The sequence below is a fragment of the Microchirus variegatus genome (assembly GCF_963457635.1).
Source record: "Microchirus variegatus genome assembly, chromosome: 18".
NCBI lineage: Eukaryota > Metazoa > Chordata > Actinopteri > Pleuronectiformes > Soleidae > Microchirus > Microchirus variegatus.
In genome coordinates, this window is record NC_139819.1 from 5,784,921 (window position 1) to 5,799,828 (window position 14,908).

The 14,908-nt window shown below is 40.4% G+C and overlaps 1 protein-coding gene across 1 annotated transcript; it reads left to right on the forward strand.

Annotated features, from left to right (window-relative positions):
• The first annotated feature begins 1,311 nt into the window (after positions 1-1,311).
• Positions 1,312-13,116, forward strand: LOC310940315 (uncharacterized protein). The gene is made up of 13 exons (XM_083905254.1): positions 1,312-1,438; positions 2,399-2,510; positions 2,744-2,837; positions 3,966-4,020; positions 7,821-7,961; positions 8,060-8,220; positions 8,302-8,400; positions 9,599-9,744; positions 10,340-10,511; positions 10,626-10,738; positions 11,241-11,328; positions 11,431-11,491; positions 11,581-13,116. Exons 1-12 carry the CDS (start codon positions 1,327-1,329, stop codon positions 11,482-11,484), a joined length of 1,347 nt encoding a protein of 448 aa, XP_083761380.1. The 5' UTR covers positions 1,312-1,326; the 3' UTR covers positions 11,485-11,491; positions 11,581-13,116.
• The last annotated feature ends 1,792 nt before the right edge of the window (positions 13,117-14,908 follow it).

Consider the following 14,908-nt stretch of genomic DNA (forward strand, 5'->3'; position numbering starts at 1 on the left):
AAATAAAAATGTCAGAGACTTAATAACAGGACTTTGAGTAACTGTGTATATAGAGAGTTCTCTAAGTTCTGAATAACAGTGATACAGTTGCACATTGAGATCTACTAGAGTACTGGAAATCAGACATTATTAGTGTACAGTTTTAGAGAAATTTGAAATTAAAATTGGTCTCACATAAGCACTAAATTGAACAATGAAAGGTAAAGATCCATAAGTTCTAGACAAAACTCTACAGTATAATGTTTGATTTACAGGAAGCTAGTAGTCACAGATACAACCTAGTCAGTCTTGTCTAGAACTTACGGAAATTTTGATTTTATTGTTCTCTTAAACTGTACTGTAAAAAAGTCTGATTTCATTATTTTCCCAAAGACTCACGGAGATACTCAGTGTTTTATTTTGAAACCGAATGTCGACTTTCTTATTTTCCTACAACCCAGCTTTATTAATTGGTTCGCAGTTCTTGTTGTTTTTTTACCGTAAAATTACGTGTACGGAGGGCGTTAAAATTTAGAGTCAAATGGTTTGACCACAGAGAAACGAGTGACCGCAGTTTCTTTTGACGTTGAGCTTCTGTACTTTACGAGCTGCTAATGTTAAGTTCCGTTTCAAAATATCATGCTAGCAGCTGCTAATAGCGCATTTACACTTCTTCAGACAGCTAACGCGATGCTACGCTGACAACGTCCAGCATTATCCGGCAGTTGAAACGTTCCCTGTGCGCTTGGTCCTTCCCTCTGCTTCATGTCTTTCAAAATGTATAGAGACAGTCCACACTTTTACAGAAAATGGGCAAGATATCCCTCACAATCCACTCTCACTCAGCATAAACGCCCCTGTGGACTACAAAAATTAAATAACCCGCCCCCCTCTATCACTTCCGGGGTGACTTGCAGCATTTGGTACATTCCCCTTTCGTTTGACATTTGTTACCGGATTCCTACATTTTATCGCACCACCGCATCTTATAAATGTGTTATTTTGTACTGAATGTATTTTTTTCACAAGCATTGTAAAAGTATTTCACATTTAGTTGATTTTGTACTTACTGGCCACCGTACACAAGGACGGACATCAAGTAAATTCAAATTCGATTCAACCAAAAAGCCAAATATAACTCTCATTATTATTATTATTATTATTATTATCATTCAATATTATTTTCGATGCTTTTGCGCGCTCTGTGTGTCCCCTCTAATGTCCCGGGTGTCCTGGTCCTCTTTGGCCGCACGAGGGCGCTTAATCAGCACAGGAGAGAGTCGGTGCAACCGCGAAATTGTTCCCCCTGGCAGTTTGAGAGGTGGTGGCTGGGTTGGGTTCACAATAATGTCGTCCAGAAAGCCCCGGTCCGTGGCAAACCCACTGGAGTCCGCGATCACCACTCCCAGTGAGAGAATCCTGAAGGAATGTCACGGATTATATATCGACAACGACAACGGTAAGTAATCGTTAACCTGCGATTGTTTGTTTGTTTGTTTTGTTGACACGAGTTAAGAGCCGAGTTCAGAGTGTGAAGAAGCAGAAACACACCTGGTTGTGTTGTTATGTAACTTTGACTGTTTAATGGGACTCGGGCTGCAGTTGTGAAGTATGGAAGGAGGTGCAGGGGAGGAGGAGGTGCAACAGGAGGAGGTGCAGCAGCTGTCGGTCACTGTCAAACAAGTGTCATTGAGTTCTGTCGCCGTGTGTCTCGCGGACAGCGCCTCCACGTGACGGAGGGTTCAACCACTGATCTGTCAGGTTCATGGATGGATCATACCACTCGATCATTTGTGTCCCGGTGCAACACTGATATCACAATCTTTGGAAATATTAGGGCTTCAACGATTATTCGAAGAGTCGATTATTATTTTAGTGTTTTAACAAGCTTCATGATTTTGCAGCTTCTTAAATATTGTATATTTTCTTTGCTCCATATAACAAATACACCAATAAAACTGTTTAATTTTAGTTTGTGGTAAAAAGAAAAAGAAAAAAGAACATTTGAAAACATTAACATTTCCAAGTTTGAGAAACACTGATCTACATTTCCATATAATAAAACCGAAGAGCTTCTTAAATGTGAATATTATCTGTTTTATTTGCTCTGTATATCAAAGAAATCATTAAATCTGACTCATTTTGGTTTGGGATAAACCAACAAACTCAATTAATTGAAATATTTTCATGCAAATGTCACAACAAGTAAACTTTTTCCCTTAGATCAGTCTGTGGCATTTAGGCTCTCACTCAAAGATGCTTAAGGTTACAAGGACAAGTCATTTGAATAATTGGAAATGTATCATCCATATTTCCCCATTTTTTATTTTAATTTATTACATTTTATGATCAGTACAATCATACTCATTAAAACTGCTTCTGTGGGTGTGTGTGTGTGTGTGTGTGTACGTACTTTCAGGCCTGGTAAAAATCGCCAGCAGCCTTGGGCTCCGTCTGTTGCCTCCCAGAAAGAAAATCATTGTGATGATAATGGGAAACCACTCTGCAGGGAAGAGCTCCTTCATTAATTGGTAAGAAAAATATATATATTTTTAATAGGGCCTCTTTCAAAAATGGCTAATTTACTAAATATAAAGGAGTTGTTTTTTTTAACTGACATTTTAAATCAAACTAAATGTTGCAAGTAGAAAACATCATAGACAGATGAAACAACTACATTAAATGCTATCCTAGATTTGGTGCACTTTTAAATGAATTATTAAAGGTTTTTGTTGCAAATCAAACCTGATTCTTGTCATTTCAGGTACGTTGAAGAGCACATACAGAAAACAGGCGTCGCCATTGAAACGCAGGGCTTTACGTTCATCACAAGCGGTCGCAAAAGAGAATCGTTGACGGTAAGAGCTTTTACGACTAGTGCGCTAAGCCATTTCTGCCTCTAGGGGGCTCCCTTTCCCTGTCTTCTCTGTCCAAACAATAAAAGATGATGTAGCGTGGGATCATGAGCTTCAGCTCACCACTGATAAAGTGACTGATCCTCTCAAGTCTTTTGCCAGAACTTACTGTATATTCCAGTGTTTTTAAGCATCTCTCTCTCTCACTTTTTTAAAAAGTAAAAGCACTCTAGTGCTTCCAGGGCAGAACATAAGTATCGTTCAGTAAATGTTTATTCATCTTTTGTATGATTTGTCTTTATTAAACTGTTTTATTTTATCAGGTGGAGTTAAAAAAAAAAATTCTAGATCAGAATCAACAATGGGAAAACCCCATAGCAGTCGACTTTTTGTTTCAAAGTAAAAGCGCTCGTTCTGTTCCTCGTTTACAATAATGTATTTTCAATTAGGCTTTTATTGTGAAATGTTTGCAGGACAATTTTATAGTGCAGAGGAGCATGTAGAGCTTTTAAAAGTGTATCATTGATGGTGGTCAGTGTTTTCCCAAACCTGGAAATGATGTGTTTTTCCTGCAGTTTTAATGATTTCTTTGTTATGTGGAGCAAAGAAACCGGAAAATATGAACTTTTAAAGAAGGTTAAAACATCAGTTGTTCTTGTTTTAATTAATTAAAATAAAATATATAATTGAACAATTGCTGCAGCCTTACTTGGGAGTCGAGTTGAATCTGTGACACAGGAGTAAGAGGAGCGAACGCTGCAGCCAGTCATAAAGGTGGATGTGGTGATAGCATCAGCGGGGTGTTTTCTCATTCTGTATGCTGCTGCTACACACACACACACACACACAAACACACACACAGGTATCTTTGGAGCTAATAAATAAGCCCGCTGCCTCTACTTCTCTGTTCATATCCTGCTGTGGCGAAGAGGATGAAGATAAATAATGTATTTGCTGTGCAGGACTGCAGTGGAGGGATTATCTGCTGTGTTCAGTAGAAGATCAAAGTCGGTGTCTTGAGCTGCAGAATGAGACTGAGCGTAGATAACTGAAGAGGAGGGAGGTTGGAAAACTGCAGATTAGTATTTCTTTTCCTCTCATTGCCTGTGTTTTATGTTTTTCCTCTGGCAGGGGAACGCCACGCTTCATCTCTACCCACACTTTCGACCACTTCTGGAGTTCAAAGGTAAGGTTTTTTGTCGTGTTTTAGCGTCAGAAACAAAAGTCTCTGCACTGTCCTGATCTTCTACTCTCGTGGTTCTCAAAGTGTGGTAGGTGGACCACCAGTGGCACGCGAGCTTCCCCTGGTGGTACTTTGAAGAAAATCAGAAATCAGTGCGTACGGACTGCATAGAAAATGTTAGCGTCACCGTCGTATCTCTTGCTTCATCTTAATCTAATGCCGCTACACCAGTTTGTGAAGTAAACGTGAAAGGACCGTAGCTGACTTAGCTAGCTGCTCGACATATTTGTTTACAACACTGTATTTTAACGTAGGTGATAATGAAGGAGTTACTCCAAGAGCTCGATATTTTCTAAAGGTAAAATAAATAATATTCCAGACTGAAGTTTAGAGAGAAAGAAGAACAGACTTGTCTCTGTCATCTGTCTGTAGTGCTGCTACGACTGAGGACGGGCGGTTGTCACCAGCTCTCCGTTAGCTAAACCAGCTAACGTGTACAACATGTCGTTTAACTGCGACAAAATTACTGCGAAAATGCTACTTCTCTACATATATGTTTGTTGACCACGTGGTTTGACACGTTCCCGCCGTGAAAGAATGGCGTGAATGAGTGTACGAAAGTGTGTGTGTATTTGTTACTTTGTGAGGAGTGTGGACATTTACTTTTTTTTTACAAGTCCTCACTTGTTTAAAGGACTTTTTGGGGGTTTAAGACCTGGTTTCAGGGTTAGGGTAAAAGTTAGGGTCAGGCATTTAGTTGGTTAAGCAGTAAGGTTAGGGTAAGATATGCTAACCTAACCCTATGCTAACCCATTAGCTAGGGAATGCATTATGTCTTGGGTCCTCACCATGAATGAAGGGCAAAAAGGAGAAAAATAACAAAAACCTGGGTGGCTCAAAATCAGGCATTGTATTCAGATGTGACTAATTATATCAAACATAGGTTATATGAAATAAATATGCCACTATATATCTACTCCAGATAAAGCCTTGCTACATTCTACGGCGGAGCTACATGAATAAGCTGTTTAATAGCCGATTTAATAAAGTAGCGGTTAGCGGTGGTTAGCACTGTTGCTTCACAGCGAGAACATGCGTGGGGTTTCCTCAGGGGCTCGTTCGGTCAATGTCGGCTCTCATCAAACGGTCGTGTCATGATAAATAATAGGGCTGGGGGTAAAAATCGATTCACATAGGAATCGCGATTCTAATCATCCATTATTCTGAATCGATTCATAAACTTCAAAAGTTGATTTTTGAAAATATATATATCTATATATTTGTGTACAGTTTATTTTTGTAACTTCTGGGAGAAAAAGGCAGCTAGCCTAAGCTTTTATTTATGCAAGTTATTTTTTTGTACAGTAAGTTTTTATTTGTTTTGAATGAATAAATGTTAACTTTTGTCTTAAGTTTGCCTTTGTTTGATCACATTATCTTATACAAACTGTATTGTTTTGATGCCATAATTTGCCTTAACACACTATGCATTGTATCAATTTTTGAATCGAGAATCGTTTGAATCGAATCGTTTGAATTGAATCGTGACCCTAAGAATCGGAATCGAATCGTGAGCCACCCAAAGAATCACATCCCTAATAAATAATAATAAAGATGCTTTCCTTTTCATACGTGAGATCGTGATTGGGAATAAACGCACGTCCCCAACCTTTACAGCATATTTTGAAACTCCATTTTTATATTTATTCATATTTAGTCATATGTATATCTGCAGCCTTGGTGCATATTATCACTACTGTGGTTTCTGTCGTTCTCTTGTCCCTACGTTTGCTGAAGACGGGGGCGGGGGGGGGGAAGCATCAAAGGGGTCAGAGGGTTCAGATTTGCTGCAACAGCGGGGAGATGCAGCATTAGTCCGACAACAGGAGATGAGTCAATCAATTACCAGGGAGGGACTCTCCACGTACAACCAGGGCATTTGAATTTCCTCGACGAATTGATTCGTTTGGTCCAAAAAATGATGACGTTGTCCAAGGTCTTCACTGAAAATGTTTCACTTTGAATGATTTTCGTCGTGACGTTGGAACTCGACTCCATCAACTCAAACTACAGCGTTGGCGTCGTTACGATAACGATCTGACGTCGTGCGCTTTAGCCGCTTCACCTTGATGACTCAACGCTGAGTCATCAAGAGCCTTTGACGTATCAGGTTTTTTTCTTGATAAATCAGAGCCAGACTCTTGCCCCCCCCCCCATTGGGTTTGTGCCATTTGTTGCTGAGCTGAGTGAGTGGAGATTATTCTCCCTCTCTCTGTTTCTCACAAAGACATTTTTGATTTATTCAGTGGCTTGCTTGTTGCTGTGTTGTGCGTCAGTGATGGTCTGGATCCTCTGGATGTTGATGATGATGATGGTGGTGGTCTTGCAGACAAGTCTGGGTGTTGCCTGCTGGCTGTGTGGGATCATCAGTGTGAAGGAGGAGGAGGAGGAGGAGGAGACAGAGGAGGAGGAGGAGGGCAGTAATGTATGTGTGTAGTTTGACAGTGAGCGTATAGAGAGTAGAGGGTTCACTGGGTGCGGACTCGCAGTACACGGGCAGCGTATGTGAGTCACACGCCCCGATCCATCGACAGCAGTGCAGTGCAGGAGTCAGGAGGAGCTGCTGCTGCTGCTGCTGCTGCTGCTGAAACGGTCACAGAAGACGTCGCAGCTGCACTCTGCAGGGCCCCGAAGAAGACCTCGCCAAACCGAGTCTCCTGCTGAAATACAAGCAATCTTCTTCTTATTTTCAACTTCATCGTCGCCTCTGGGGGGAAACGGACATTTCTGTACCTGACACAACGACTGAGGATGACTCATCAGGAAAAAAAAGGAGCACCAAGATGCTTGGAGATACTTCTGAATGTTATTTTGAGTCTTGCGTACAGGATATTTAACTGTATTATGGGTTGTTTTTTTTTGTACGTGCGTTTCTTAGTCCAACAAGTTAGTTGTCACTTTTGCTAAAAGCAGTGTTTGCTCCTTTTCCTTGTGCACAGAATCGCAGTTACGGTCACTTCAGGAGTTTAGATTTAGACGACTTATCCGTGCGCTGTTGCAAGTGGGCTTTCCAAAAGTGTTGTAGAGATGTAACGTGATGTTTTGCATATAAGATGATTTAAAACGTGGTTTGGTGTCTCTGTGATGGGCAACGCACTTTCAGGACCTCTGATTAGAGGCAGATGTATCGATCATGTGGCCACGCTGTGGTGTAAGAGGAAACATAAGCGAATACTAATTTGCACACAGCGGCGGTGGCAGTGGCAGTGGCACGGCTCGCTCACTGCAGCACAAGGATGTGATTTGTGCTGGCTGTTAACACCTGCCTCTTCCTATGAAACAGCCTCAGTGTCATCACGGGCCCCCCTGCGCGTGCAGGGTGGGGCTTTATTTAGTCAATAGCGGGGGTCTTTTCCTCAATAGTGATGCTGTTCTTTTTATTTATTTATTTATTTCCCGGTGGGGTTTAAAAAAAAAAAAAAAAGCTTTCGGCGGCGTTGCCTCACAGTCGTTCTTCACTGGCTAGCTTTACGTCCCCAACGCCCCGCGCTAAAGCTGCCAGTTGAAGAGCTGTTGTGTGTAACCATGACAACGGATCTGTCCGCACAGATAAAACTGAAGTTGCGAGGACGTGGCTACGTTCACTGACGACGACGACGTGCATCTTAATAATCAGGAGCGTATTTGCTTAAGTCTCGATCCTCCCTCGTGTTTGCCCGAGTATTGACCGTACTGCGGCTTCCTGAATCACACGTAATAATAATAATAATGAAGTCATCGGAAGTCGTGCTTGTATCTTCCAGGTGTGACGGACTACCTCTCTGCTGAAATCTCCACCTCCAAGCAGAAGAAGTTCAGCCTGGTGACCTTTGTGGACACTCCAGGTCTGGTCGACGGCGACATGATCTATCCTTTCGACGTCAACTGCGCCATCGCCTGGTTGGGTACGTCTTGGCATTTTGTCACTCACGATCCTGATGGAGTGAACGTGTGTTTTCTCTCCAATGATCTGGGTTTTTTTTTCTTGTATTTCCTGGTGCAGGAGAACAGGCCGACTTGATATTCGTGTTCTTCGACCCGATGGGCCAGGCGCTGTGCAAGCGTACGCTCAACATCGTGGAGCGGCTGAGCGAGAAGTGTGGCGACAAGCTGATGTTCTACCTCAGTAAGGCAGATGAAGCTGGGAAGGAAACGGACAGACAGGTCGGTACTTCATATATTTCACGTTATTGTTGTTTAAACTTGCTGTTGTAAATACTTTTTTTTTTAATGTCTTTTTGGCAGAGGGTGATGATGCAGATCGTCCAGGAGCTGTGTCGCCGTCCGGGCCTCAACAAATGCGGTTTCGAGATGCCGACAATTTACATCCCGAACCCACAGAAGGTGAATAAACTACGTTTTGATTTTGTTAAAGAACCAGCAAAAGTGTTTTCACCTGTGCTAATATAATTGAACAAGGGTTTTCAAATCATCCAATAGCCTTCTAACGCGATTAGCAAACACAATGTACCATTAGAACACTGGAAATGGGCCTCTATACACCTATGTACATATTCCAAAACCAGACGTTTGCAGCTAGAATAGTCGTTTACCACATTAACAATGTATAGAGTGGATTTCTGATTAATTTAATGTTATATTCATTGAAAAAAAAAAGTGTTTTTCCTTCAAAAATATGGACATTTCTAAGTGACCCCAAACGTTGGAACGGTAGTGTAAAATTGCTGCACTTCCCCCCTTGAAATGTTCTTGATTTAACATATTTAACAACTGTCTCATACTTTGATGAATATGCAGTGTTTTGTCTCTTTCACACTTAACTTTTTAAATCTAAGGGAAGCTGCTTAAAAAAAAGGACATTAACACCATTCCCTTTGGTTGTTCTGCCCTGTGGAAACTAAATGAGTCAGGGTAGAAAAAGGACACCTTCAAAAGGCGGTTACCAATTTAGCATTTTCTTTAAATCAGTTGCTTAAATGATCGGATTGATTAAATCAATCGTATTGAGCGACTTTCCCAATATTCTAAAGGCAGGAAATGGTGCGTTTGCATGTTGTTTAAACCTTGCGATTAAACTGTCTTTTTTGGACGGGCAAGGATGAGGTTTTGAAGTGTTTTCCTCGCGTCTCAGGTGTTGCCGCTGGATTGAAGGCTCTCGATGACCTTAGAGAGGCTGAGGCTGAACAGCCATCGATTATCCTCCAATGTAAATTCTCCACCTCAGGTTTCCTGGTGGCTCTCGAATCCAAGACGATTAATATTTCAGCGTGATGATGGACAGAGTTATCCAATCTTAGTGTGGGGGAGAGGGAGAGGGGTTATAAATCATGGCCTTTGATCGACCTCGTCTGACAGCAGCAGCTCTATACTTGAGTTATTGCCGCCTCATCTTGTGATCTACAGCCACTACGACACCATAGATTTATTCCTCCCTCCTGGCTTCCGTTTTGATTTTTTTCGCTGAACAAGTGCATCCTCCAAATCCCCTCAGGGGTTTTTGTTGTTGTAGAATTTTCCCAGATGTTTTTTTCGGGGGAAAAAAAATCAACGCACTCACGATGAGCCTCTCGTCTTGGTTTAGCCGAGCAGATGCGTGAACCAGATCGACGGCGTTTGTCAGACCGTCGAGAAAACCATCAACCAGGCCGTTCAGAAGACGCTGGACCAGCTGGAGAAAGACAGCGACCTGATTTGTTCAACCATCCACAGCAAACTGGAGCAGGACAGGTTTGACCTCTCAACCCAACACACTGCAGTTTTCACCCATTCAAACGTCTTTCATACCCGTTCACATGCTGTAATATGGGGGTTAAGTGTCTTGCTCAAGGACACATTATAGACTACCAGGAATTGAACCCACAACCTTCCAGTTGAAAGACAACTCGTCCTACTACTGAGCTGCTATTCTCACTTTTCAAATACTTTTACTTCTTAAATTTAAGTACATTTCACGACCTCACAATTCAAATTCATTTCGTTAAATTAAATTCTTGTGCCACACATCCAGGTCCTGGCAATAAGGCAAAACCAATCGAGTGCAGATGGAAAGAACTCAGTCATATAAATACAAAACGCTCACTTACTCATCTTCTACTGCTTTATCCTCCACATGAGGGTCCCGGAGGCGGGGTCACACCCTGGACAGTTAATCTAGAGTGTCCAATGTTATCTAATCATAAAAGAAATGAAAAACACACAAATTGTTCACATTGTTGTAAAATAATAATAATAAAATGAAAGGCACTGGACACACTGGACCTTTAAGTAAGTACTAAAATCAGATTGTGTGTGTGTGTGTGTGTGTGTGTGTGTGTACATGCAGGGTCGACGTGACTTACAGCAGAAGTGTCCGTCTTCACGCCTTCCTGTGTGGAGCTCTGGGCGTCGTCCTCCCCGTCCTCTTCATCCTCAGCTTCATCGTGAGCACGTTCTCTAAAGAGCAGCTGGACGAGATGTTGGGCGAAGGTCCAGCTCTGACCTTCACCGTCTTCACGGTAAGTGCGACGAGTCGACCGCGTTTGCAAGATCAGAAGAGCACGACGGCGCTGTCGAAATAGTTCGACTTAGTATTCGCTTCTCTAACTGTCTACTTGATGTGTGTCTCACAGGGAGTGGTGCTTTATTTTTGGGACTGGATACCAGAAGACGGACAAGTATTGTTTGTGATCATTTTTGGGGCGTTTTGCTACCTCCTGCTTTTCCTCGCTAAGCACTTCGCAGGGTAAGTAGTCGGACTGGACGCCAAAGACGCTGCTACTTTCTAGGGATGCACAGTATTGGACTTTTTGCCGATATCAGATAGGTGATATATTGGGAGTGCTTAGGCTGATAACTGATAACGATACCAATAAATATAGGTTTTTCATTTTCATTTAAAGAAGCTGAAAAATAAGAGAACTTGTTTTAATCGATGTCGCGTTAAGATTGACCCTTAAAAACTGTGATTAACGCCGACAGTTCTATAGTGAAGGTTTATTGGTTCCCGGCTCAAGAGTGATTTGATTTTTATATTCTGTGTTTCATAACTTTATATTTAAAGGTGTTACCTTTGGAGTTTAAGAAGCTCTGACGGACATTAGTCACTATTTTCAATTTTTCAGGGTTTAGAGACATGTAAAACTACATTTATTTGTTTTAAATTGATTCCATTTGCACATAAAAACATACTGTTCTGAGAGAATGAAGGATGGTTCTAATTCTGATATTTTGCTTTCTATTCTCAGCCAAAGGATTAAGACTCTGTCAAAGAAGGAGAAGCGAGTGATGGCCGACTACAGAGATTATATCCAGGATATTGTCAAAACCAAGAAGGTCAGAACGTTATTGTATTTCATTTCACACAAAAATTCATTTTAAAAGATGATCTTTTGTCAGATTTGAAACTTGAGAATTTTGCCTCATTTTGTTCCTCAGGGAAAATTGTACGAGTGGTACCTCCAGCAGTGTGCAGCAGAGTATGACCTCTGACCCCCAGGTGAGTTCCGCTCGTTGCATAATTATTATGCGTTATAAAATGAATCAGTGAAACAAATAATCAGGGTTTTTTGTGTGTTTTTGTCTCAGTCTACAGGTGAAAGCTCCAGTCCGGACGAGAAATCACTGCCACGTTTTACCGTCTCAACACAAAAACAAGTGCCTCTGTCTTTGAGTTCAGGAGAAACTGTGATTGTAGCCGTTTATCATAATGTGAAGATGAAATTTTTGTATAATGTGTAAATGATGGTGTTTACAAACGGAAAGTCTTCCAATTGCAGCTGTTTTTATCAACACATTTGTTGACACACACGTAGCTTCACCGCACAGTCCTAAAGTCTGTCATGTTAAGATGCTAGAATGTGTTTTTAGTCTATACTTTTAAAGGTACAGTGTGTTAAATTTGGCGGCTCCTATATAGCCTACCTGGCGCCAGATGTTGATATAAAACAAGAATCCATATAATCTGAGCATTTTATCTTCAGTTTCTGCCAAATGAAAAATAATTCCACCTAAATTTCACACACTGGCCCTTTACTTTAAACCCTTTAAAGCTGCAGTGCATAACTTTTGATTGATTTTTGTTTGTTTTTTTCCGTTTGACCTCTGTGAACCGAAACTTTATTATTATTCTCATTATTTATATGCTTCATCTGAAAACAGGCTCTATCAAGCAAAACTATCAGACCTGACTTTGCTGCGTTGCATTTTTAGACGCTCAAAGTTCTTCACTGCCGTCTCGCTTCACTAGTGCATTGTTGTTGGTTTGACATGAAAAACAAATCACTTCCTGTGTGCAGCATGGGAATGTCGCCAGGCAATACGAGATTTAAACTTGGGACGGGAATCGGATAAAAATGTGTAGTAAGGACCGTGATCAGATAGCAATCAGATCTTGATGTGGACACTGGAGATTTTTGTAAATACCAGGTGTAAAGTCTCACCAACTGATCGCAGAAAACGTGTAAAGGCGGCCAGAGAGTCACGTGGGAGCTGATTAGACTTTATCAGAACTGTGTCAACTCATTTGACAACTGTTTGAATGTAACAAGACATTTGTTTTGTATTTAAAAGTTACGCACTACAGCTTTAACAACAACCGCAATAATCAGTACTGTGATAATGACTCATGGAGTCAAACCATGGGACTTAAAGCTGCAAAGATAACGAGCACTGAACCCCGTCATGTCAGCTCAAGTCGTTTTATTATGTTTTTAGAGAATATTTATTAGCCTTCTTCAGGTGTTTTTCAGGGATGTACCAAAACTGATATACCAGATTTTTTTTTGATCTTTTTTTAATCAAGTCTTACAGACACTTTAAGTCGGGTCATGTATTCGCCACGCCAGCGTTTCATCACAATCATTAAAAGTATTTTTCCAGTCAGTGAAGATTCATTGAGTTTTGCTTCCAGCTTTCAAAATGGGAAAGAAGAGCACTTAGTAAGTCATATTGACCATGTGGTATCAGTATTGGGAAAGAAAAGTTGAACTGGTATATCAAATATTGTAGAAAAACACTCCAGGCTGATTAATGCTATTGTATTTATATAACATTTATAGAGATATTGTCTGAAATGTCTGTTAATTATTAATTTGTGTGATTTTTTTTCCATAAATCATTTTCTTTGTCTGTATCCTGGACTCAAACTTCATAAACGTAATCAAACTTCTTGGTTTATGTCAATTCTCCACAAACAAATCCCGACACTTCCTTAAAAACTATTATTATTAATAAACATTTTCTACATTGACTTTAGTGACTTTTTCCTATCTTTGTGGTTGATAAAGTAACAACAAACAATGGGTGAAGTTAATGTTTTTATAAAGCACTGAGTGTGTATTGTTGGAAGACTTTTATTTCAAAGTTTTAGTTATAAAAATGTCATTACAGGATTCTCTGTTGGAAGAACAAGATGCCAAGTCAGAGCTCAAGAGTTTTGGGATGAAATCAAGCCCCTGTTTTAAATCTTTAAGCACATAACAAGCATTTCTGAACAAAGATGAGAGAACTAGTGGTAACAACTGGAAAATGTATTATATATCTTTCTGCTTTCAAAAAATGACCAGTAACCCCAGTGTCATATGTCCAGGCCACAAACCTCAGTTCCCTGAGTTAGTAACAAGTAATTTATCTTAAAGGCTAACTAAACCCCTGCTTCTGAAGATAAAACTGACCAATGCTTGATTTTGAAAAATGCCAAGCAGCCGGCTGTGAGCTGAGGGGGCGTGGTCTGGAAGAAAAAAAGACATGGAGTTTCAGCTGCGTGAGTAGAGCCTCTTTAACGTTCAGAGGTGTTTCAAGAGGTGAAGAGAGAGGAAGGTGACAAAGACAGTTCTGACGTTATTAAAAGGGGGCGGAGTCTGGGACAACGAGCCTCTCGATTGGACAAGAATTAAACCACAGTGCCAGGCAATCAATCACTGTTTACTGGTTGCAGTATACATATAATAGGCCAAAAACCTCCGGCAGCACGTTTTAAATTGGGCTTTAAACTGTACTGATTTATTGGACTTTATTGGACTCTAAACTGCCTCCTACAGATTTCCAGTGGTATTGCTCAGTTTCATCAGTACGGACAAAAGAGTAAAAATGGGACATTTGAATGCAGTAGCTGATGTTTGACCAGAGAGGCAGTAGATATTCTTATAACATTGTGTATAATTTCAATTCTTTACACCAAATTGTGAAGATCTGCACCTGGATCAACAAATGGTTAGTTAGTAGATAGATATATACACTGGTTTACGCCTGAAAACAGTTTTGGGGGTTTAGTTACACTTTAAGGTGACAGAGATCAAAAATAACCTCAAGCTGCTATTTTTTTTTAAAGGAGTGAAATCTGTCAGAAATTACACGAGTGTATCAGTAAAAGTGTTATTGAACTTTTTGTTTTGTGCAATCTACTCGCAAGGTAACCAGTAAGAGGAGGGACATAGTCAAGCAACCTGTTTGTGTGTTAGTGAGTCATGTTTGGGTAACACTGTACATTAAAGTACAGTATCAACATAGTAATATTATGGTCATTCTTATTATCAAGTTATTATCTTGGTATTACTGTAATGTAACCTCCTCATTAATATTACCACATTATCACAAAGCTGGAAACTGCGTGAGAAATAAGAAAGTATTACCATAATATTACAAAATCACATCCATATCGTTACTGTACTGTATTTAAAGTGTCACTCCTCTAATAGTATTTTATTTCATACCATGCAGATCAGGTGTCTGTATGCACGAGCTCAAACTATAATGTTCATACTTTTATAGCTATATACACACAATGTTATTTGTACAAAATAAAAATGCAGATGTCTGTTCCTGGCCTTTTAGAAACAAAGTTTACAGGTAGATGCATCTTCTAGCAGCAGCACAGAGACTCTTTAAAACCAGTAGTGAAGCCTGACGACAGCAG